This window comes from Chiloscyllium plagiosum, chromosome 12, assembly GCF_004010195.1.
Source record: "Chiloscyllium plagiosum isolate BGI_BamShark_2017 chromosome 12, ASM401019v2, whole genome shotgun sequence".
Lineage (NCBI taxonomy): Eukaryota > Metazoa > Chordata > Chondrichthyes > Orectolobiformes > Hemiscylliidae > Chiloscyllium > Chiloscyllium plagiosum.
In genome coordinates, this window is record NC_057721.1 from 12,789,109 (window position 1) to 12,813,807 (window position 24,699).

Sequence of the window (24,699 nt, forward strand, 5' to 3'; positions counted from 1 at the left end):
ACTATATACCTAAGAGAAAATAATCACATTGACCAAAACATTGGCTCATGCATATAAAAGTTTGGCCTCAACACATACTGGTCGAGGAGAAGGCATGATGTAAAACTGTTTCCAGGCCTGGGCTTCATTAAAACACTGTTGATTACATTTTAAGGCTACATACTACCTGGCTTTCAGAGATTAACAAAGATTTAATCTTACTGCCCCACTGTTGAAAGACTATTCCATGAACTTTCACATTTCATGCTGGTTGAACTACTCCATATGCTTCAATTGGCTAGACGTCAGACTTCTGTCCAGCTCCCTGTGCATTTCTCTTTTCTTTCTGAACTCGGCTCACGTTATGCTATATATTCTCAGTAATGGAGCAGCTCTATGGCATTGATGCAAGGTTACTCCAGGGTTCTAAAGCCCTTAAAACGATAATCACCATTTCATCAAAGACTACGAATGTAACACAAGAGCAGACAAGAAAAAGATAGAACGACTATTCCTGTGTAATATTGTTATTTTTAAGTGTGCAGTAATTTCATTTACAAATGTAAACTGTAGATATTTCAGTTTCTATTTATTGAAAGAGTTAAAGACAGGATTACAAAAAGTTATATCTCAAAAGATTCTGTTAAATCAATAAAAAACATTAATTATTTGGAAGATTGCTAAAAAGAGTATAATAAAAGGGGTTTAAAAATCCAGCTAATGTTGCTAAAATGGAATTATTGAGAGGACTCTAGTGGGCTGTTGAAGTGCAATGGGATTGAGAGGCAGGCTGAATTTGAATCAATTTCCAGATTCGCCTGGTTAAAACTTCTTGCAGCAGTGCCCATTTGGCTGCTGCTGAACTTCAAGTCTTACGCAACTGAATGTACAGGAATCTGGAAGGGCTTCAGTCTTGTGCAACTCACTGGAACATTTTAAATCCAGGAAGGAAATCATGTTGCTAACTTAGACAGCTGGTTATTATGTCCTACAGCATGCATTGGCTTGTCTTCGCTGTGTTTGAAGTTGTATGAAGAATAGAACGGCATTTACTTAAGGTTCTTCAATACATGTGGTGTTGCCTGGGAAGAAGAGGAAAAGGGAAGGTACAGGGCAATCAGAATTCTTATGGAGCGCTGCATGAAGCACTGACGACGTTACTGAAAAACAGTCAAATGATTAGACTACAAGCACTAACACAGATTGAAATAAATAAAACATGAAGGCATATCTGTATAAATATGGGTTTTGAAAGAAAATAAATCCACTTAAAAGGCAACACTGATGTTCCTGAACCTAATGTATTCTCTTTATATTATGTACTTATGAACATTTCCCCAGTCTCTAGAACTATTTAAAGCATTTATGCCCTGCAAGAAATCAAGTTTGCTAAGGATACATTTATTGTAGTAATTTAGTCGTGCAGAACCTGAGAACTGTTCAGCAAAGACACATTTTGATGAGGTATTTCATCCTGCATACATCAGGGCATCTTGCAAGAACACACAATTCAACGGGAAAATAAAGGTTTCTACTGCATGAAAGGGCAGTGTCAATTGGCTCTAATTGGCAGAAGTGTTGCCATGGAGAATGCACCCACTAATGATGATTGGCAATTAACAACTAGGCCTTGTTTAAATTTTAAATCTGGCAGGCTGGCTGTATTTGGCCAGGCATTGCCTTTACAAATAAACTAGCAAATGGATGCCAACTATTTTGTTAAGTTGAAACAAGCACAGTGTACGTACATGTTCCGTCCACAGAGACCAAGGCCCTAGCTTCCAGTATACACGTACCACATTGCAAGTCTAACATATAATCTCAAATTGGTTGTCAACATAGATCTTCACATATTCAGTATTATCCAGCAAACTTTCTCAATTGCAGAATCACCTCTAATGTTAAGACACTGTGGTTTAAGTTTGAAAACTCAGGCTGGTTGCAGAGAGTCAATATTTTCCATGTTAGAAAGAGCCAAAGGATCATGTTGCTGGGTGTGATTCACCAGACTTTGGGTCATTCAGCCTACAGCAATATACAGCAATGAAATTCACACACAACTAATGGCAGCGAATTCTTGAAGGTACACCTAATTGATCTAGTACATACATACTGCTAGAATCCAAATGACCTGTCCATCTTTCACATGCAGCATTAACAAAGCGAACACAAACAGACATATCAATAAAGTGAAAGGAACTGGAATAACAAAGGGCATCTAAATCAATTGTCAATTTAGATTAGATTCCCTACAGTATGGATTAGATTAGATTCCTACAGTATGGAAACAGGCCCTTCATTCCAACAAGTCCACATCGAACCTCCGAAGGGTAACCCACCCAGACTCTTTCCCTACCCTCTTAACCTATATTTACCTGACTAATGCACTTAACCTACACATCCCTGAACACAATGGGCAATTTAGCATGGCCAATTCACCTGACCTGCACATCTTTAGATTGTGGGAGGAAACCGGAGCACCCAGAGGAAACCCACGCAGACACAGGGAGAATGTGCAAATCCCACACAGTCACCTGAGGCAGGAATCGAACCCAGGTCCCTAGCGCTGTGAGGCAGCAGTGCTAACCACTGAGCCACCATGCTGCCCTTGGGCTTGTACTTCCTAAATAATCATCATTCATTATAAAGCAACTTTGTATAAACCAGCAAAAATTATATATCCGATGTACTGAATGTTTACTGTATTATCGCAATCTAAAACTAGTCAATTGAGGGTACAAGAGAAGGCCAGTAAGTTTTATTTAAGGCAAAGTCACCTTCTTATTTAAGTGATTTATGCCGTGAAACAAGTGTAACAGTGATGTATATAATCCTTGCATTATGCTTCTATTACTTAGTGTGGGTGTGTCTACACTGATTATGTCAACCTCTTGGCCAACTGGAGTATTTGATCAACTGGCACACTCCTGGTCCCATATGTATTGGTTAATAAAAATCTTGTGGTACATGCAGAAATAATGTTTATTTTCCTCTTGAATTTTTTATTCTTGCAAAACATCCTGATGAGCGCAAGATGAACTACTTCAACAAAAATGTCTTTTTTGCAACAATGTTCACATTTACTATGTTGATACAGAGTTTTCCACCACATTTTAATTGCCAAGGAGCAATGCATCGACTCTCAGCCAGAAGGCAATTTTGCCAGCTTTTATTCCTTTAATAGCCATCCTGAATAAAATCGCATCAGGAACTGCTTCATAACCATGAGAAAATTCACACTGTATAACAAAAGGTACAATACTGTTTCCTCAACCATTGATTTTGCCAGACCCCGGAGTATTTTTGGCATTTTCCGTTAAAATTTCATAATTACTATCCCAGCCAGTCTGCTCTTAAATATCAGGAATTGTATAGATTATCTGCAGAGGATCATCTGAAGAATGCTGGCTAGCTCAGGCAGACTGCACTGTACTGAGAACTAAAGCTTGCTGGATGTTGAACTTGGCTTATCCGCTGACATGCTTAGATCAGGGAAGGCAACTTTAGATTTGCAAAGACCATAAATCCTACAAAAAGGCTTCTCTGAATGGTACACACCATGGTTTGAATATATTGTTTACTTAAATCTACATTTACTTGTTGAAAATTTTATTAATATTTACTTCTTAACTATGTTATACAAATTCATTTCCAGTTATAATTTCTCAGCTAAGGACTGTCAACAAAATAAAATATGCAAACTTCTCTGCCCATGTAATTTCACACCTGAAATTTTGTTTTGGAAATTGCTCTTCACTCTGTGTTAATGTAGATGAGTTTGTTCATTTCTTCATGTGCAGGATATTGTTGAATCCTGGATAATGTAGTGAGACTGTTACATGCTGTATTCCTTGTGTGGCATGAGTGTCCTGAAAAGTCTGCTTGTATACTGTGGCCCATGGTCAAATTCAATCTCTTTAGGGGCACTGGGCATTTTGAATACTGCATTCATTGTGTCTGCCTGGGACAGGCTTGAACTACTCTAACTCTGACAGATTAAAATTTGGAGAATTCATGACAAAGAGAGAATAGTCATGATGTAATTAAAACTGTCATGATTTTGGACTACAGATCTGACAGGACCTTTCTAATGTATTGAGGTTCCCAATGTCACTGTGGCTGGTGAATCTGGCAAACCTCACACACTTTTAGTGTATTCTCAATTTCATTGTTGATTTCTGGCCAACAGACACTATTCTCTGCCAGGCGGCTTGTTTGCTCGATGCCCATTTGGCTGTGATGTACTTGTGACAACATACCCTTCCATACATTTTTGGGTACAAGAACATGTTTCCCTTTAAAAACTGCATCTCAAGGTACCTATTCATCCCTGTAAGGCCAAACGCATTTAAGAGTGGCTTCTACCTACTTTGACATGTCAGGCCATCCTTCTATTCAACTTTCTACAGTGCCTTTAGTCGTAAATCATTAACTATTTCTTTCTGAAGTTGGTTGCATTAGTACTAACCAAAATTCATCACATAGATCACAAGCACATTTTCCACCTCAGTGTTCATACTGTGTGTTTATAATTCTAGGGAAATTTCTGCATTCTTATTTGAATTTCCTAAGTATGTGTGTGTGTGTGTGTGTCAACCATTTTGTGACTAGATTTGTAGCAGACATTAAAGTCAAATCATATTCCTTTACTAGACGTTGCAGTCTAGTTCACGCGTCCGTGGATTATGCCACTGAATTGCCAATGATCTGTGATTGGTTTAGAGACACATCTGGTACCTTGTGATATTGAACATCAGAGCAAGTGTTTCACACACTCCATTGGAATTACTGGATTCTACTTGTGATAGACTTTTTGTTGAAAGGCAACTGTTTTATAATACTATATGACGCAACACCTCGCCCTTTGAGATAGATTGACTTCCAGAACTCTCCTCCTCCCTGGGTTGGAGCTCTGTAGGATGTAAGTTTCTACAGACACCTTTTTGAGTGATTGGAAATCTATTGATGCTACTGCCTTAAACGTTGGATATATTTTTTACTTAGAAGTTCTCTTAATGATTTGTCAGAAAAGTTTGGTTTATACAGTGCTAATAGAGTGAATTAGAAATCTGAGGCACATCTGAAAGTCTTCTCTATTTTAGGCATGTATTGTACATCAAATGTACCCAGCTCACAACAAAGGCCATAACCTGAATCGATACAGTCAAGAAGGTCATCTGACCTAAGTATCTACCTGACACTTATTGCTACTGAAGATAACTTATTCACAATGAGCTGCTGAAATGACCAAATGTCAATTTCTGTCATGCACATCTGTGGTTTTGCTCATCACTGCAATATCACTGGTAATACAGACACACCAGTGACCCGGGTTCAATTCCCACCATTGAGCAACTGTCTGTGTGGAGTTTGCACATTCTTCCACTGTCTGCGTGGGTTTCCTCCAGGTGCTCCGATTTCCTCCCACAGTCCAAAGATGTGCAGGTTAGGTGAATTGGCCATGCTAAATTGCCCGTAGTGTTAGGTGCAGGGGTAAATGTAGGGGAATGACTCTGGGTGGGTTGCTCTTCAGAGGGTCAGTGTGGACTTGTTGGGCTGAAGGGCCTGTTTCCACACTGTAGGGAATCTAATCTAATCCTGGAATGTTTTCTGTAATTCTGCCCACATGATGTTATATCAGATACCAACAAAACAGACAAAGGATAGACCAGATAGACAAAATAGAACAAGATTGACCAAAAGATTGTCTCTGGAAGCAAGACCTTCCAAATTCTGGAAGTACTGATTCTTTGAACTTCTGTTGCTCAGTGAAACCATCAATATTTATGTTTGATATCTTGCTAAATCATTCTCCAAGCATTCATTTCTGTTCACGTCATCATTTTGTGTGGGCAACGCTTTTGAGAAAGCTTTAAAATATATCTTAGGCCAAATATACACTGATTGTGCCATTATGAAGAAACAGATGTTCAGTCAGAAATTGGTCAACCTGTGGAATTCACAACCACAGAAGGCTGTGGAGACCAGGTTACTAGGTACGCTCAAGAAACAGATCGATAAATATTCAGTTATTAAAGGTATCAAGGAGTATGGACAGAAAGTAGGAATATAGTGATATAGAGGATCAGCCATGATCTTATTCAATGGTGGAGAAGGATCAATGAGTCATAAAGTCATGGAGATGTACAACATGGAAACAGAGCCTTCAGTGCATCTCGTCCATGCCAACCTGATGGCCTAAATTAGATTAGCTTAGATTCCCTACAGTATGGAAACAGGCCCTTTGACCCAACAAATCCATACCAACCCTCCGAAGGGCAACCCACCCAGACCCATTCTCCATTTACCCCTGACTAATGCACCTAACACTACGGGCAATTTAGCATGGCCAATTCACCTAACCTGCATATCTTTGGACTGTGGGAGGAAACTGGAGCACACGGAGGAAACCCACGCAGACACAGGAGAGAATGTGCAAACTCCACAGTCAGTTGCCTGAGGTGGGAATTGAAACCGGGTCCCTTGCACTGAGGCAGCAGTGCTAACCACTGAGCCACCATGCTAGCAACTGACTCATATCCTTCTAAATCCTTTCTACTCATGTACTCATCCAGATGCCTTTTAGTGTCAAAGAGATATCCAAACAACCTGCTCCTGCTCCTAGTTTCTATGTCTATATTGTCCCACATGACTTACAAAAAGATAGACAGTTTCACAGCTGGAGCAACATGCTGCACTTCCCACACAGCTCGCTTGCTTTCTGCATCCTGTCTACTGCATCACTTGGTAACTGGAGGCAATGTTTGCAAATGTTGCTGTCCGTCTACAACAGCTTAATGCTTTCTACCAGTAATATATTATGCCAACATTGTGATTACTCCCTTCCTCCAAGTAACCTTTTGGTTCAGTTGAGAATGTGTATCGAGTATGATCAGGTCAGGAAAGAGTTAAGTTCTGAATTTTGTGAAACAAGAGGATCAGCTGAGCATGAGTCAGATCAGATAAGAACTTGCAGTTAACAATAGGGTGCTGGAGGCAAAGGTAATGGGTTAACAAGGTGGAAAAGAAGTCATTATGTAGAGCCATTTAACCATATTGGAAGCACTCAGCATGTAAGGTCAGTTTAACAAGGTGAAAAGTATTCATCATGTGAAGCCGGTTAAGGTCAAGTACTTTCATTGTGTCACAGCAGATGGCTTAATCTTTACCAGTGACACTCGCTGATTGTAACGATCACCCAATCAATATGTATGTTGCTTTATCTGGATGCTCCGCCCTGTAAAATGACTATATAATTCATTCAGAAACTGTTGTTTGAGACAGAAGACTTAGAACTCATATCCCTGTGGACATGGGCAATTGTTCTCTCCCTCCAGGACCTGGAATAAAGATGAAGGAGGTAAAATTACTCTGTGTCTCTGAGCGTTTTGCTTTGACTGAGGGGGCATATGGGACAACAAAGTGTCAATAGGCACTGAAACTGCCAGCAGCTCTGCAATCTAATCACACAGCTCTATTTCTGACAAATCACAGTTGTCAGCCTTGTCAGGATACTGACTGCTCACGTAATTCCTGCAGCTAGAAAATTTCAGCTCTAGAGATGGTGAATTTTAGCTTTGTGTAAAGGCAAACTAATTTTCTAGTATTGATTAGCATGATCTTTCCAGGCTAGTCCTAATATAATTAAAGGATTGATTCAAGCCCCCATTTTCATGGGCTATCTTTACTGTTTTATCTAGTCTTTACAACATCTAATTCAAAAAAGCAAAGCTTCATTTTTTTTTTAATGAATAGCCTAAATTCAGATGGGATTTCTGTGGCCTTCCAATTCATTCTAGGGAATGTCCGATATCTTTTTACCTGTCTTCTGCAAATGCTATCCATGTCTAGGGAACTTATAGCCATCTTGCGCAAGATTAATATTTTTGGGGATTTTGAAATGTAGTGACTGCATTTTGTTTATTCTTAAAAAAGCAATCTGCTTTGTGCTGGTTTTAGGTGCAGGTCCAAATTTATTTTTTTTTAATGCAAATCAAGCACTTTTCCAAAGTCTGGGCATCGATTTAACTTTCGTAGCTACAATTCTTGGCTGGAGACCTTCTCCTGTGATTTACCAACTTCTATTATTGTCCTTCATTTTTAAAAAAAATCTGATCACCATGTCAGACTTCTCATGTCATTGGCGAGTAACATAGACAAAGCAAAAGAATTACTTTAAAACATCAAGAATATTTAACAGCTCAAATTACAACTTGCAGTTAAATAATTATGTATGCATTTTGCTTCTGGCAAATGTTTTCTAAACAATCAGTTCAGAAATGTTATTACACATCATGCTGCTGCTGGGCTAGAGATGGTAGTTGGCCGTGTGCTTTCAGATGTGTTACGTGACAAACTGAAGTCCCTTCACAGGGACATACATTCAATCATTGAAGTGTCTCTTTGGTACCATCTGCAAATTCTGGAATCTTCAGGGATTTAATATAACTGGCCACACCTCAATGTCACCAAAGGATTATCTTACCCTATTGTCTTTACTGAGATATGAAAAGAGAGATGCAAAACCCCAGCTTGTCACAGAAACATCAATTACTATGGTATTGGATTATTAGGTTCCATTCAACAGAGTCAAAGCCAGTAGTACTTAAGTGTTTTTCTACCTGGCCTGAATTGAAGAAGCTTACAGCATTTACCAGGTGTCTTTAAAACAGTAATATCACTACATGTTTCATCAGAGACGTTAAGCCAAAAGGGTAAGGAAAAGTTAACTTAATGTAAATTAAAAAGGGTATGAGGGAGTAAAGATTCAGAGGAAGTCACAGGAACTGAGAGTTGGGGAATATGGAGTGCTGTAAATATAAAAGAATGGGGTCAGTGATTGGAGGAAAAAAAGAGATGACAAGGTCTTTTCTCTGGGGTGGGGGAGTTCAGAACTAGATGGCATAGGTTTAGGGTGAGAGGGGAAAGATACAAAAGGGACCTAAGAGGCAGCTTTTTCCACACACACTGGTGCTTGAATGGAATGAGCTGCCAGAGGAAGTGGTGGAGGCTGGTACAATTACAGCATTTAAAAGGCATCTGGATGGGGATATGAATAGGAAGGGTTGAGGGGGATATGGACCAAATGCTGGCAAATGGGACTCGATTAGATTAGGATATCTGGCCGGCATGAATGAGTTGGACAGAAGGGTCTGTTTCAGTGTTGTACGTCTCCATGATGACGTCGTGTATTTATATGGAACTTCTGGTCATTCCAAAGCGTTTGTTGTCAACCTCCAGCTTTAAAAGGTCACCTACACTGCATTAAAGGCGGTCAACGATTTTTCCAGTTCGACAGTTAATAACTTTCAATTCTCCACCCAATTCCAAATAAGGAACGCCATGAATATCCCATCACGAACGAAACTGAACTAAAGAGGTTTTATTGTGGGTGCTCAGAATGAAAACAAAACACCGAATAATTTGATATTGAAACACAAAAAAAAAGTCGCTTCTCAAGAAATTGTAGAAAAATCTTTCGTTTGCGTTTCCTGTTGCTTAAATTAAGGGGGTTCTTATATTAGCACCTGCTAAACTAACAAAAATCCTGGATTGAGCATCGATTTTCCGTTGATACAAACGCCACCACGGTACATTGCGCACTATGGCGTAAGGGGGTTGAAACGGTGGGAACAAAAACAACTGGCGTCAGCAGTGCGTCGTTCACAACTTATCTAAAACAACGCATTTGTCTAACCACATTGTCAAAATGCACGTAAAGCGTAATGTTGTCTCGGCATAAGTGGGGGAGACCAGGGGCTCAAAGCAGCGAGGGAAGCTCCCGGTATAGCACTAACATCTGAGATTAAAGCACACAGATTGCAAACGGTTGTCTGGTTTACAACGAATGGCGAACGCTCTCCCCCTCCCCGGCCCGCGAGCTTGTGACATTTCCGATTGTTTTCATTCGAGTGAAACACACCAGCCCCGCGACGTCACAATGATCGACCTGGAACGCGACCAGTCTGGGACGTTCCAACGGCACCAAAACGTTCGGAAATGGAACGCGGCAGCGCCCGCAGCTCCAATCAGAGGCGCGCATAGGCGGGACTCCCACGCAGTGAGCGCCAAGCCCAGCGTTTGCGTTGATCAGAAAACGCCCTTTAACCGTTTCCGGGCTCTACTCTTGTTTGATTCGATATATACGCACATGCAAATATATCGCCACCGTTGCGCACTGAACAATAACAAATACTTGGCAATGCGCAGATACCGGGCGGGGATGTAAATAACCTTACCGTTTGGGTCCGACATTGTGAATTTGTTTTGACGGGCAGGCTACACAGTTGCTCCCCGGTGTTGTTTCCGTCCTTTTTTTTCCAGATGGCGCTTTAACGGAAGAGAGAGAGAGAAACACTCGAGCCACAAAAAAAACCCTTTGTACACTCCATCCAATGACAGCGACGCGACACAAATGCAACACTGCGCAGCCGTTAGAAACCCACACCGACTGCATTTCAAACCGAGCCCCGGGTTGAGAAACGTGGTTGGGTTTGGAAAACGCTGCACATGATGCCAGTGCTCGTTATTAATCAGCAACTGATCGCGATGAAGGCAAAGCTGACCGCTTAACAATTCTTATGTCCCCATTGCTGAATAATGTCAGACCATTGACTACATTCGCGGGTGTTTACAGTCTAACGTTTCTAGTGTTTGTGGCGCTCGCAAACATAAAATTAGAAATGGCAGATTATTCGAATTAAAGTTGATTCTGCATTCTATGCGAGCAATAGGATGATCTCAACCTCATTCAGCGATTTACACCTTAATTAGTTGCTCTAAGTGTAATTTGTAAAATTTTTTACTAACGTGAAATTCTACTTCTGGACGTTTGATCGACTGACATGTTAAGGATTGGAGCGTAGATCGGGTGGGGGAGGTAGCTTCCTTTCCGAGAAAATAACTGAATGGTTGCAATGTAGAACCTGGCAGTTCGGCCTGTCATATGCGGAGTAGCTCATTGTAAGATTGACACATCCAGTCCCAGTCTCCATCCTTTGGCCATATCGTCCTGCACTTTTTCTTCCTGTTGGGCCATTATTCAATTTCATTTTGAAAACAAATATTGAATCCCCCATTACCACACGCTCCCGTGATGCGTGAAATGGCTTTTCCCTCATACTGTCATCTCTTTTACCAATCATATTAAATCAGTCTCCTCAGGTTAATAACCTTTCACCAATGAAAACAATCACTCCCTAGTTATTCTGCCCAGACCACTTTTCATTTCAAAACCAGAATCAAATCTCCTCGCAGCCTTTATTACAGATGACACTACCACTCAATTAATGTGACGGAAGTCTCATCTCCTGAACCGGCCTCATGCCTAGTTTCTACAGCGTCTCCAAAGCGTTCTCCTTGTTAAAATGTGGTGCCCAAAACTGGTTACAGTTGACTTTGAAGCAATGTTTCATAAAGATTCACCAGAACGTCCTTGCTTTTATATTTAATGCCTCAATTTATTAAACCTAGGAACCCATGTGCTGGTAACCGCTTTTGCAAACCTGCCTTCAATTACATTTGCACGTAAACCCAGCTCCCCTTTCTCCAGCACTCAACTGACTATATACCCTTTATTTTCCATTGCCTTGCCTCATTTTTATCCCTATGCAGTCCTCTGCATTAAATTTGGTTTGTCACGTGTCTACCATTCCAACGGCTTCCTTATGATCTCTTGATATTTAACACTATCTTCCTCACAGTTCATAAAAGTCACAAGTTTTGTATGATCTACAAATTTTGAAATTATGCCCTATGCACCTATGTTCAGGTCAATGTTATGGATCAAGAAAAGCACAAGTCTTATCATCCCCTGGGTTTCCAAATCAAACGTAAATATATTTAGAAGCATGTTTTTAATTAATAATAAACCAACATGCCTCTTTCTCTCAGGAAAGGTACAGGGTCACAGGATAAGTACAGATATGTCGGTGGGGGGTGGGCATTCAGTTTATCATTAACTAATACAGAAAGTTTCCAGCACTCCGACTGTTTCAGTTTCCATAGTTCGGCCATTTTTTATGAAACAATGTTTCCTCACAAACTAATCGTTAATTTCCCATTGTCTAATTTGATCTTGTCATCGTGACTTTAGACGTTTAATTTAAAATATATCAAAGTTATTTCTCTTTGTGTCTCATGCTGCTTATTGTCGAGGCTGATATATTCAGGTTTCCATGGTCTTCCCAAATAAATCAAACCTTCATTTTTCCGATGGCACAACTCCATCCACCAACCAGAGCACTGCACACTTTCAATCATGATTTCCTCGCACTTCCAAGCTTTTCGCTTCGGCCAAATACCTCCTCTGAAATACAGACCTTGCAAGTTAAACAACTTCCTGTACTGGATAGAGCTATTTACAAATTCCACATGTATAAGGTAATTGAGTAGGGAGTTCTGCTCCTTGGCTATATTTTCACCTGGTCTTTGTTAGTGGACTGACCTACTAAATCACAAACCATTGCTCATTGATTTTCAGATGAAGAGCCTTCTGGATCGCAAATATTGGTATGTGCTGGTTTCTGCATTTCAAAACAGCAACATTGCACGCTTGTTGTGTGAGGGATTATGTTGAACTGTGTTCCTGGGTGTATCAGTGTGAGAAACAAAACTCACATATTAATAAATTTCAGTCCGAGTCAAATTCTGAAGCAGTGAATTTTATTGATACGTACTTGCAAGAACGGTGCCTAACGAGTAAGCACCCCGATCTGAGGGTTACATTCTGATTTATGCTGTTCCCTGCATCTCTCGGTCCTCCCCTTTCACCCCATTGGTTACTTTTACTGTAGCGCGTAGCCTATCACAAGCTCTAGCTTCGCTCCACCTTTGTCTAAGCTCCACCTTTGTCTAGCTTCTCTCCGCCTTTGTTTACTTCTCCCATTACTCTAAGCCTGTCGCCCCTTACTCTTATTTATCTCATTCCTTATATGTGACTATCCTGGCATAGTTTGCTGTCTTCGTGCGATCATCCTGCCAAACTAAATTCCATCCGTTGGCCACATCCCTCCTGAGACTGGCACACTCTTCTCCTGTTACTGGTACATCCCGCCACACGATCGCTCTGCCCTATTAGTCATAGATAATTCGATCTGTTTTCACTTCTGCTATTCTCCTATGCCTGGTACATCCTGCTCCACGATTGCTCTGCCCTATTAGTCAGAGATAATTCTACCTGCTTTTGCTTCTTTCTGTTTTCCTATGCCTGATACATCCCGCTCCACGATGGCTCTGCCTTATTAGTCATAGATAATTCTATCTGTCTTCACTTCTCACTGTTTAGTATTTGCATGCGCACCTAATTTTATAATGTAAGCTTTTTCAGAAACAACACCTGGTCCCTTATTCTGCACAATTTTAACCCTATACCTTACAATCCCCCCTTTTTCTTCTTGGCTACTAAATGTTGTCTTCTGCATTTGTCTCATATGTTGCCTTCCAGTTTGCTAGCATCATCCCCGAGACTTAATTTATTGTGGCTAATTCCTTAAGGTCACCCATCCCCTCATTGACTAGGCTGCAAGCATCGTCCTCAATTACTTGCAGATATTCAGACTCAGAGACCATTAATAACAAATATGGAGATGACAGCATCATTTGACAACATCCCAATACTAAGAAGGCTAATATGGTAACCCTAAGCATCCCCAGAATCCTACAATAGTATTGAAGGACCAAAAGATTTAATATACAATATATAGATATCAAAAAGAAACTATCCCGCGTCCGCATAAAAATCAGTTACTTAAAGTCTTTTGAGTCTGAGTTTTAGTGGTTCTTCCGTCGATTTGGCTGTCCAGACTTCTTTCTTAACCGGGGATTCCACTGGTCCTTCAATCCTGGTGTAGTGAGTCCAGCCTTTCTCCACCATGCTTATCACCGTTTCAGTAGTCAAAAGAGCCTGGTACTGTCCCTCCCAATCTGGTTGCAATTTAGTTTCTGTCCATGACTTAATTAGGACCCAATCTCCCGGCCGGATGGGATGAACGGCGAATTCAAGGGGCGGAGTCTGTGCCAGTAATCCTTGCCTGCTAAGAAAAGACAAAGAGGAGGACAAGCCCAGTATATACTTCTTTAAGAACCGATCTTTAGTCTCCAGAGTTGGCAGTTCCCCTTCCGTTCCCAGATAGGGCAGGCCAAGCAATATCTCATAAGGGGACAGTCCCAAATCTTTCCTTGAGGCTGTTTGCACCTGCAAAAGGGCTATAGGTAAACACTTAGTCCAAGGGAGTCTGGCTTCTCCTATTAATTTAGATAACTGATTCTTGAGTGTTTGGTTCATTCTCTTAACCTTTCCTGATGAAGGTGGGTGCCAAGGGGTGTGGAACTCCCAGGAGATTCCTAACCACTTCATCACTCCCTGGAGTACCCTGGAAGTAAAATGAGTTCCCTGATCCGAATCTATACATTCCATTATCCCGTATCTGGGAATTATGTGTTCAAGTATTATCTTGGACACCCCACTTGAAGTGGCGGTGGCTAAAGGATACGCCTCCACCCATCCAGATCGGTTATCAACCATTACCAGCATATACCTCAGTCTTCCCACTCGGGGTAATTCGGTATAATCTACCTTAATGCTCTGAAATGGTCGGAGCCCAGGTTCTCTCCCTCCTGGGACTTGTTTCCTCAGTACCTTCTTGTTGATTTTCTTGCATGTTATACATCCCTCACTTATCTGTTTGGCTATTGTATAGATCCCTTTGCATCCATATTTCCTTAAGACTAAATCACACATTGCTTGCACTCCCCAGCGACTCCCCTGGTGTAAGACAGCCATAATTTCTCGCATCATCATCTTATTTAGCATCTCCCGGCCATCGGGTAGCATCCAGCGCCCCTCTACTGTCTGTGTAGCTCCCAGTTCTTCTAACTCTCTTTTCCTTACCACTAAATATCAGTCTCCCCCCAAGTTCCTGTACCATCGGTACCAAAATATATATTGTACTGGACTGGACGTTCAGAGTTGCCTCCTTAGCGACTTCATCCGCCAATCTATTTCCCTTTGCTTCAGGATCATTTCCCTGCTGATGTCCATTTATGTGGACTATCGCTATTTCCTTTGGCAACAAAAGGGATTCCAATACTTGCTTTATCAATTTCTCATGAGCCAATTCTTTACCCCTACCGTTTATCAGTCCCCTCTCCTGCCATATCTTCCCAAATGTGTGTGCCACCCCGAAGGCATACTTAGAATCTGTTTATACAGTTCCTTCCTTGCCTTCCAAGGTCTTAAGGGCCCTTCCTAGTGCATAAAGTTCACAAGTCTGAGCCGACCAATCATTGGGTAGTCTATTAGCTTCAATAACACTCCCCTCTATTCCATCCACTACTGCATATCCATTCTGCCTTTTACCTTCAATCACTCTGGAGGACCCATCAATGAACAGCCTCGCCCCTGCATATAGAGGGATGTCTCTAAGGTCCATTCTTAATTTAGTCTGATATTCTATAATGTCAAGGCAGTCATGTTCTGGGTCTGAGGGAGCTTCATCCTCCCCTTTCCAGAGACAGGTAGCTGGATTCAGACAAATGTCTGTGATCAACATAAGGTCATCCCTTCCTATTAGAATTGCTTCGTATTTTAGAATTCTAGAGTCTGTAACCCTGCTTTCTGATTTAGTATGGTCCGCACCTGATAACAAAAAAAAGGTTATCAGATGTGGGGTGCTGAATATTAAGGCTCCCCCAAAAGTAAGTGACCGACTCTCCTCTACCAATAAGGCTGTTGTTGCCACAGCCTGCACACACTCCGGCCAGTAATGTAGCTTTCCATTCTTAAATTAACAGTGAATTAATGCAGTTCATGTTTTAAATTAGCTATGAATCAATATGACAGGTCACTGAGAATGTGTGAAGGAATCCTGTCAATTAATATTCGGTCAGGCTAATACAATTGGGTCAGGCTAATACAATTGATTTATTATAAATATTAATTATTAATTATATATTATATAAATGAAATAATCATTTTCTGTAATTCATGATGGAAACGCAACAAGCGACAAAAACATTTTAAAAACTGTAATTGCGCAGTTCTGTTTGTTTACCAGTCACTTGTGACTTCTCATTCTGTTTCTGTAATTGTTTTGCTCGAGCACATTCATTTTTAAAAACCTCAACCTTTATTTTTTTTTTAAGAAATATTGCAATATTTCTTGTTCCCTATAGCTTCAAATACCAATTTATCAATTTATGCTTGTCTAACTTTAAAGCCTGTTCCTAACTATACATTTTGGAATCTTACTTGTAAATATTTATATATTATAAATTCATTTATTCAGTATTAATATTAAAATATAAAATGCATACAGTTCCGAACTTTGAAATCCACTATTATTACCCGGTTTTAATCCCTTAATTTAAATCCAAAATTAGTTTTCTTAAGTAGTCCTGACCAGTCATTGCTCAATGACAATGCTATAGGTCGTGAAATAATCGGAGCTGTCTTAAAAGGATTTGTCTATTCAAGTTTAAAAAAAACTTCGAAAGCATGAATAATGGCCAAATCCAATGTCACAGATATTAACCATAGGATTGATTTATTACAATCTAATGTTGAACTGAAACTTCAACTGTCATTGAGGGAGGGAACTTTCTGAATAAAGCTCTGGCTTAAAATTAAGTGAAAACAAATGAGTCTGAAACACAAAAAAAAGGTTATCATGTTGTTTTCCTCCATATTAAGCTGATTTGAAATCGCTTTTATGTAAGGATAAGAGATTAGTTAGAAACTGATAGTAAGGCAGTCATGACCTGTAAAAAGAACAGGAGTTAACATTTTATTTCATAATCACTGTAAAATCCTTAACCTTAAAAGAAATCATGTTAAAATTCCATAAATTTCCATAACAAGATTTCAAAACAGTCCCGGATCTCAATCTCCAGGGAGCAAAGTACAAACATTCAATCACCAACAAACAAATGTGCATTCAAACCGAATCACAAAGGGTTAAACTTTCTGTTAGCTGTACAGCTCTTTTCTCTCTCTCTCTCTCTCTTTCACACACACACACACACACAGACACCGTATCTCACAGACACTTTGAGCTTCCCGCAACAACAACTCTAGAGGCTTCTCGCTCCACCCCTCTATCTTTCGAATCTTTTTCTGGATGTAACACCCTGCTTGTTGGGTTCTCCACCTCTGTCCTTGTCCCTGTCGAGTGGACCCTACGGAAGGTCCTCCTCATCCTCTACCCCTTCCTCTATGTTCTACGTACTGCCACCCTCCACTCCGGTTGCTAGTCACCGGTTCGATTCTTTTCTTGACTACTTCATCAACCGTGGCTACCATCATTTTCGCCTTCTGTTTTTGTTTCTCATCCTCTCTTTTTACAAACACTTTCTGTGCCTCTCTTAATAATTCATCAAGTGATTTCTCACTCCACCCATCTATTTTCTGAATTTTTATTTTCTGGACATCTGGCCATGATTTAGTTACAAAGTGTACTCTCAGTAGCCTTTCAGCTACTAGCCCTTCCAACACGAAGCATAATCTGATCCTCCTGACTGAAAGGTTGTTTTCTGTTGACATATAAATTCAAATATTTACAAACACTGTCTTCGTCCAACCCTTACTTTGGCCAGAAGACGGCGGGACGAAGAATGGATTCCTTAGTCAATACAAAGCAACAAAATTTAATCATCTTTTTCCTATCTTTTTCCCTTGTACAAGTATTATTTTTCCAATTCCACAACATCCTGCCCAATGGACTTTCTGGAGGTACGTTGTCAGGGACCCCGCCTCCATTTCCATTTTTTTTCCCGGAGACTTTTACTTTACCCTCGGCACAGCCCATTTTGAGTTCTTTCGTTAGACACTTATTAACTACTAGAACTCAATCCCAGCCACCAAGGCAATACTTAAAAGTCAATTTCCCTACCTTGGTCCATGCATAGAGTTGCCTGGCTCCCTGTGCCTACTTACAACCTTTCGCCTGGTTCAGATAGACTCTCATCGGATCTCAATCAGTCAACCAGAAGGGGGAACCCACCGCCGAGGAACACGGGACCGTTCTAAAAGGAACGGGACGCGTCTTCCAGCCGTCGACGGTGCCCACCCTGCTGGTGAAGATGGATATCCCGGACATGAGCCCCCAAATTGTGAGAAACAAAACTCACATATTAATAAATTTCAGTCCGAGTCAAATTCTGAAGCAGCGAATTTTATTGATACATACTTGCAAGAACGGGTGCCTAACGAGTAAGCACCCCGATCTGAGGGTTACATTCTGATTTATGCTGTTCAGCTGCATCTCTCGGTGCTCCCCTTTCACCCCATTGGTTGCTTTTACTGTAGCGCGTAGCCTATCACAAGCTCTAGCTTCGCTCCACCTTTGTCTAGTTTCTCTCTGCCTTTGTTTACTTCTCCCATTACTCTAAGTCTGTCGCCCCTTACTCTTATTTATCTCATTCCTTATATGTGACTATCCTGGCATAGTTTGCTGTCTTCGTGCGATCATCCTGCCAACTAAATTCTATCCATTGGCCACATCCCTCTTGAGATTGGCACACTATTCTCCTGTTACTGGTACATCCCGCTACACGATCGCTCTGCCCTATTAGTCATAGATAATTCGATCTGTTTTCACTTCTCCTATTCTCCTATGCCTGGTACATCCCGCTCCACGATGAATCTGCCTTATTAGTCATAGATAATTCTATCTGTTTTCGCTTCTCACTGTTTAGTATTTGCATGCGCACCTAATTTTATAATGTAAGCTTTTGCAGAAACAACACCTGTTCCCTTATTTTGCACAATTTCAACCCTTATTTTGCACAATTTCAACCCTTTTCCTTACAATCAGCATCAACAGGCACTTGCGGCTTGAATTGCAAGATCATGAATCATATTCGAGAGTATGGTGCTTTAAAAGCACAGCAGGTCAGGCAGCATCCGAGGGGCAGGAGAATCGACGTTACGGGCATAAGCCCTTCATTAACAAATGAGTTATATTGTCCTACTTTAATTCAAATGTTCACAGCATTGCAGTTTGCAAAAAAAGTCCAAATGCTGTAAAAATAGAATTTGCAATTATCAAAGGCAACACATAAAAAGAAGCTTTAATTTAATGATTCACAGTATCTTTTGGCAGCTTAAGATTTACTAGTGAAAGCAAAGTCTGGCACGTAAAATAATATAGCAAGAAATAAAAAGTATTTACAGGAAGCCAATTAAATGCAATTATAAGCCAGCATTTTCTATATTAAAAATATCTGTAACAACATGTTCTAGTCACACTTCCTACTGCAAAACTGAGACTTAACAGTCATGAATAATAAAACCTCATTATCAATTGAAGAGGTGTAATAAAGAAAACAGAATAATAAACTTGAAAACTATAACTTCCGCACTGTATGTGTATCTGCAGACCCAAGATTTTTTTTTTTTCATGATTGATAAATTGATTATTTACTATTATGTTGGGACAAACTATTTGTAAATCTTATCTGGAGGAGCCGGTATTGGACTGGGATGGACAAAGTTAAAAATCACACAACACCAGGTTATAGTCCAACAGATTTATTTGGAAGCACTAGCTTTTGGAGCGCTGCTCCTTCATCAGGTGGTTGTGAAGCAGGACCATAAGACAGAATTTATAGCAAATGATTACAGTGATACAATGATACATTGGACCAACCTAGATTGTGAAGTCTTTCATCTTTTAGAATTGATTTGCTGTTTTGGTTTTTTAATATGTAAATCCTTTTAAGTCACATTCTCAAGATAATTTAAGGTTTTCTATCAGAAGGTGATATCTCAGCTCAGACAATGCCTTAAAGGTATGAGTCAGACCAATCTTGAGTCAGAGTGGTGCGATTTCCAAAGTGGAACTTACAAATATTATATGGATTGATTGCCTGCAGGTTCTGCATTTTTTGAGCAAAATATAATGTACCTGCAAATATAATTCTGCAAATACATATTTAGCCTATAGACTTATATGTGTGTGCGCATGCGGGAGAGAGATTGAGAGAGAGAGACAGAGTGAGTGTGTGCACGTGTGCGTGAATGCACATGAGAGAGTATGTGTTTGCTGTGTGCAAGCTTGGTAAAATGTGTGTGATGGAGTATAAGCCTGTGAGAGGGTGCATGTGTGTGCTTATGAGAGAGAGCTTGTATATGAGAGAGGTCTGTGTGTGTGTGTGCGCGTATGTATGTGTATGTGTGTGGGAGAGTGTATAGTGCAATGGGGTCACCTGTAGTGTGACATGAACCCAAGGTTCCAGTTGAGGCCATCCTTGTGGGTACCGAACTTGGCTATCAGCCTCTGCCTGGCCACTTTCCATTGTTGCCTGTCCTGAAATCTGCCTTGGAGGAGGGTCACCTGAAGGTCTGAGGCCGAATGTCCCTGACCGCTGAAGTGTTCCCCGACTGGGAGGGAACATCCCTATCTGGTGATTGTTGTGCGATATACATTCATCACTTGTCATGGTGTCTGCTTGGTCTCGCCAATGTACCCTGCCTCGAGGCATCCTTGCCTGTAGTGTATGAGATAGACAAAGTTGGTTGAGAAGGTGTTGGTGAGATTCTTATCCTCATCGATAATGTGTTGCAGGCTGTGAAGAATGTGATGTAGTTTTTCAGCTCCAGGAAGTATTGGACAAGTGAACAACCAGGAACACTAAAGGCAACTACCAGCCGATCTGACCAAAGAACACATCCGTAAACTAAACACATTTATCAAGACTTTTGACCCAGTCCTTCAGACTTCCCAATATGCTCTCATCCCACTTACCTCTTGTGTAGGAGACTTCTACCACCTTCCAAAGATACACAAAGCCAATGCATCAGGATGTCCCATTGTATCAGGCAATGGGACCCTGTGTGAGAACTTTTCTGGCTATGTCGAAGGCATCTTGAAACCCAGTGTACAGGGGACCCCCAGCTTCTGTTGCGACACTACAGATATCTCATAGAAACTCAGCAGTCGAACTGGGAAAATTCCTCGTCACAATGGACGCTTCAGCACTCTACACCAGCATTCCCCATGATGACAGCATCACGACAATAGCCTTAGTACTCAACACCAACAACTGCCAGTCTACGAGCACCATCCTACAACTCATCCACTTCATCCTCGACCACAACGTTTTCACTTTGACAACCAGTTCTTCATCCAGACACATGGAACAGTCATGGAGACCAAATTTGCACCCCAATATGCTAACATTTTCATGCACAGGTTCGAACAAGATTCCTTCTCTCCACAGGACCTCCAACCAACATGATACACCAGATATATTGACAACATTTTCTTCCTCTGGATCCATGGCGAGGAGTCACTTAAACATTTACACAGTGATATCAACAAGTTTCACCCCACCATCAGACATAGCATGGACTACTCTTTAGTATCCGTCTCATTCTTGGACACATGCATCTCCATCAAGGATAGGCACCTGAGCATCTCACTCTACCAGAAACCAGTGGATAACCTCACAATGCTACACTTCTCAGGCTTCCAGCTGAAACATATTAAAACAACCATCCCCTATGGACAAGCCCTACACATACAGAGGATCGGTGGACCCTTTGTTGTCCAGTACTTTCCAGGAGCTGAAAAACTATACCATGTTCTTCCCATCCTGCAACACATTGTCGATGAGGATGAGAAACCCGCCAAGACCTTCCCTACACCTCCACTTCTTGCCTTTATACAGAAACTAAACCTCAAACAGAATATTGGCCTTCAGGACAACATCGACCACAACACTGTACAACCCTATTGCAGCAACCACTGCAAGACGAGTCAGCGTGTCGACACGGATACCACCATTACATGTGGGGACACCACCTACCATGTATGTGGCAGGTACTCATGTGACTTGACCAACATTGAATATCTTATACGTTGCAGGCAAGGTTGCCCTGAGGCATGGTACATTGGTGAGACCAAAAGACGCTATGACAAGTGATGAATAGACATCGCACAACAATCACCAGGCAAGGGTGTTCCTTCCCAGTTGGGGAACACCAGTGGTTAGGAACATTTGGCCTCAGACCTCTGGGTGACCATCCTTCAAGGTGGACTTTGGGACAGGCAACAACGCAAAAAGGCCACGCAGAGGCTGATAGCCACGTTTAGTACCCATGAGGATGGCCTCAACCAGAACCATGGGTTCATCTCACACTACAGGTGACTCCACTGCACTGTACACTCTCTCACACACACTCTTACATAGTTACACACTCATGCAGACCCTGTCTCATACACAAGCTCTCTCTCATACATGCACACATAATCTCCCACACTCACAACCAAGCACACACCCTCTCACAGGCTTATGCCCCATCAAACTCACACACACACTTTACCAAGTTTGTACACACACTCTCTCACGTGCACTCATATTCACATGCACACACTCACTCTGTCTCTCTGGCACGTGCACACAGATATAAGTTTATAGGGTTAATTTGTATTTGCCGATACATTCTATTCTGCTCAAAAAATGCAGAACCTGCAAGCAGTCTATGCCACCAGTCAATCCATATAATATTTGGAATTTACACTTTGGAAACAGAACCAGTCTGACTTGAGATTGGTCTGACCCACGCCTTTAAGGCAGTGTCTGAGCTGAGATGTCACCTTTCGTTAGAAAACTTTAAATTATAGATGTACGTTTGCTCGCTGAGCCGGAAGGTTAAAATGTTTTCAAACGTTTCATCACCATGACTAAGTAACATCATCATTGAGAGCCTCCGGTGAAGTGTTGGTAGAGACAGGACGTACCACTTAGGCTTCACTGGTGGCTCACTGGTAATGTTACCTAGTCATGGTGACGAAATGTCTGAAAAGAAACCTTCCAGCTCAGTGAATAAACTTACATCTATATCCTCAACCTGAGCTACAAATCTCAAAAATTGCTAACCTGAAATTATCTTAAGAATGTGACTTAAAAGAAGTTATGGGATTCACATATTTAAAACCAAAACCAGCAAATCATTTCTAAAAGATGAAAAACCTAACAATCTGGGTTTATTCAATGTATCATTGTATCACTGTCACCTTTTGCTATAAATTCTGTGTCTTATGGTTCTGCCTCACAAACACCTGATGAAGGAGCAGCACTCTGAAAGCTAGTGCTTCCAAATAAACTTGTTGGACTATAACCTGGTGTTGTGTGATTTTTTTATTTGTAAATCCAACCATTTCCACTATTCATACTCATCAATAAAGAAAACTGATAAATTGACTATTTTAAGGGGCACTCATGTCTTTAAATTGCTTTCAGTTCATCTATCGAAAGATTGGGGAAATGCAGTTGGAGCATATGTGAAATACACAATAGCACAATGGGATTAGATTACTTACAGTGTGGAAACAGGCCCTTCGGCCCAACAAGTCCACACCGACCCGCCGAAGCGTAACCCACCCAGACCCATTCTCCTACATTTACTCCTTCACCTAACACTACGGGCAATTTAGTATGGCCAATCCACCTAGCCTACACATTTTTGGATTGTGGGAGGAAACCGGAGCACCTGGAGGAAACCCACGTAGACACGGGGAGAATGTGCAAACTCCACACAGAGAGTCGCCTGAGGCGGGAATTGAACCCGGGTCTCTGGCACTGTGAGGCAGCAGTGCTAACCACTGTGCCACCGTGCCGCCCACTGTTGATATTGATATTGATATTAAAATCCTGGTTAAGCTATCATTTCATTAAATGTTAGAAAGTACATGCACATTTCTAAGCATAATATATGGGGATTGTTTATGACAGTCATTGGGACTGCTGAACCTTAGACATGATTAAGATTAGGCCCAAAATTGTTACATTCGCCGCTCGTTTTTAGTTGATGCCACACCCCATTCGTTTAGTTCTGAATTGTTGCAGCTAAATGGCAATACAATTTGAGCAGAGCGGATTCAAATTTAATGCATAATCTGTATGTTAGTCATGGGAGATAATGTATATGTTCAACAGAGTACTGAGTTGTAACAATATCCATTGGACACACTGTTCTATCATCCTCTGTCTTAATTTTAATGCTATTGAAAAACAGTGTTTAGGAAGACCAGCTGAACTCTGACTGCCTGATTTTGCACTCTTGCTGAAGAGGAACCTTACTTCCATTTGCCTGACAGACACAAAGGGCAAGATACACATCGCTATCAGACCTATGTCTACCCCAGCCTGTCAGCAAAGATTGTTGACCAAATGCAAGTGAAATAACAAACTAAAATTGAGAAATTAGCAAACATGTGAGTTGAAAACAAAGGAAGTGGCTAGAAGTCAGGCACAAAATATAATCCAAAAAACACACACTTTACCAAGTTGTACACACACTCTCACGTGCACTCATATTCACATGCACACACTCACTCTGTGTCTCTCTCTGGCACGTGCACACACATATAAGTTTATAGGGTTAGCCTAACACTGGAGTCTTAGCCTTTAAGTGGAGGCTAACATGTGAAGAGGAAGTTTGTCTGCAGCTTTATAATGTTTTGGTTGGACTACATTTGGAACATTATTCAATTATGGTCAGTGCACTTTAGAAAAGACATTTTTAGGGTCTTGTGGTGCAGTAGTAGTGTCCTTTCCATTAATGTAGGAGGTCTGGGTTCAAGTCCCACCTCCTCTGGAAGTGTGTGGTAACATCTCTGAATAGGTTAGAAAACAATGAAAGTATGTTTTGACCTTGGAATGACATCTGTATACATCATCCATTTCATTACTAAGGCTCTAAAGGTTAGATTGTTG

General features: G+C 41.0%; 1 protein-coding gene across 5 annotated transcripts in view; it reads right to left on the minus strand.

Moving 5' to 3' along the window:
* LOC122554989 (BEN domain-containing protein 2-like) overlaps positions 1 to 11,332 on the minus strand; it is a 61,761-nt gene extending 50,429 nt beyond the window's left edge. For 2 of the 5 annotated variants that reach the window (XM_043700497.1, XM_043700496.1), the window contains exon 1: positions 10,218 to 11,325. In XM_043700497.1, coding sequence (XP_043556432.1) covers positions 10,218 to 10,233 — 16 coding nt within the window. In that variant the 5' untranslated portion in view covers positions 10,234 to 11,325. Of the gene's footprint in view, positions 1 to 10,217 lie in introns of all 5 variants that reach the window. The other 3 variants (XR_006313129.1, XM_043700494.1, XM_043700495.1) reach the window with 3 other exon arrangements.
* Positions 11,333 to 24,699: the final 13,367 nt, after the last annotated feature.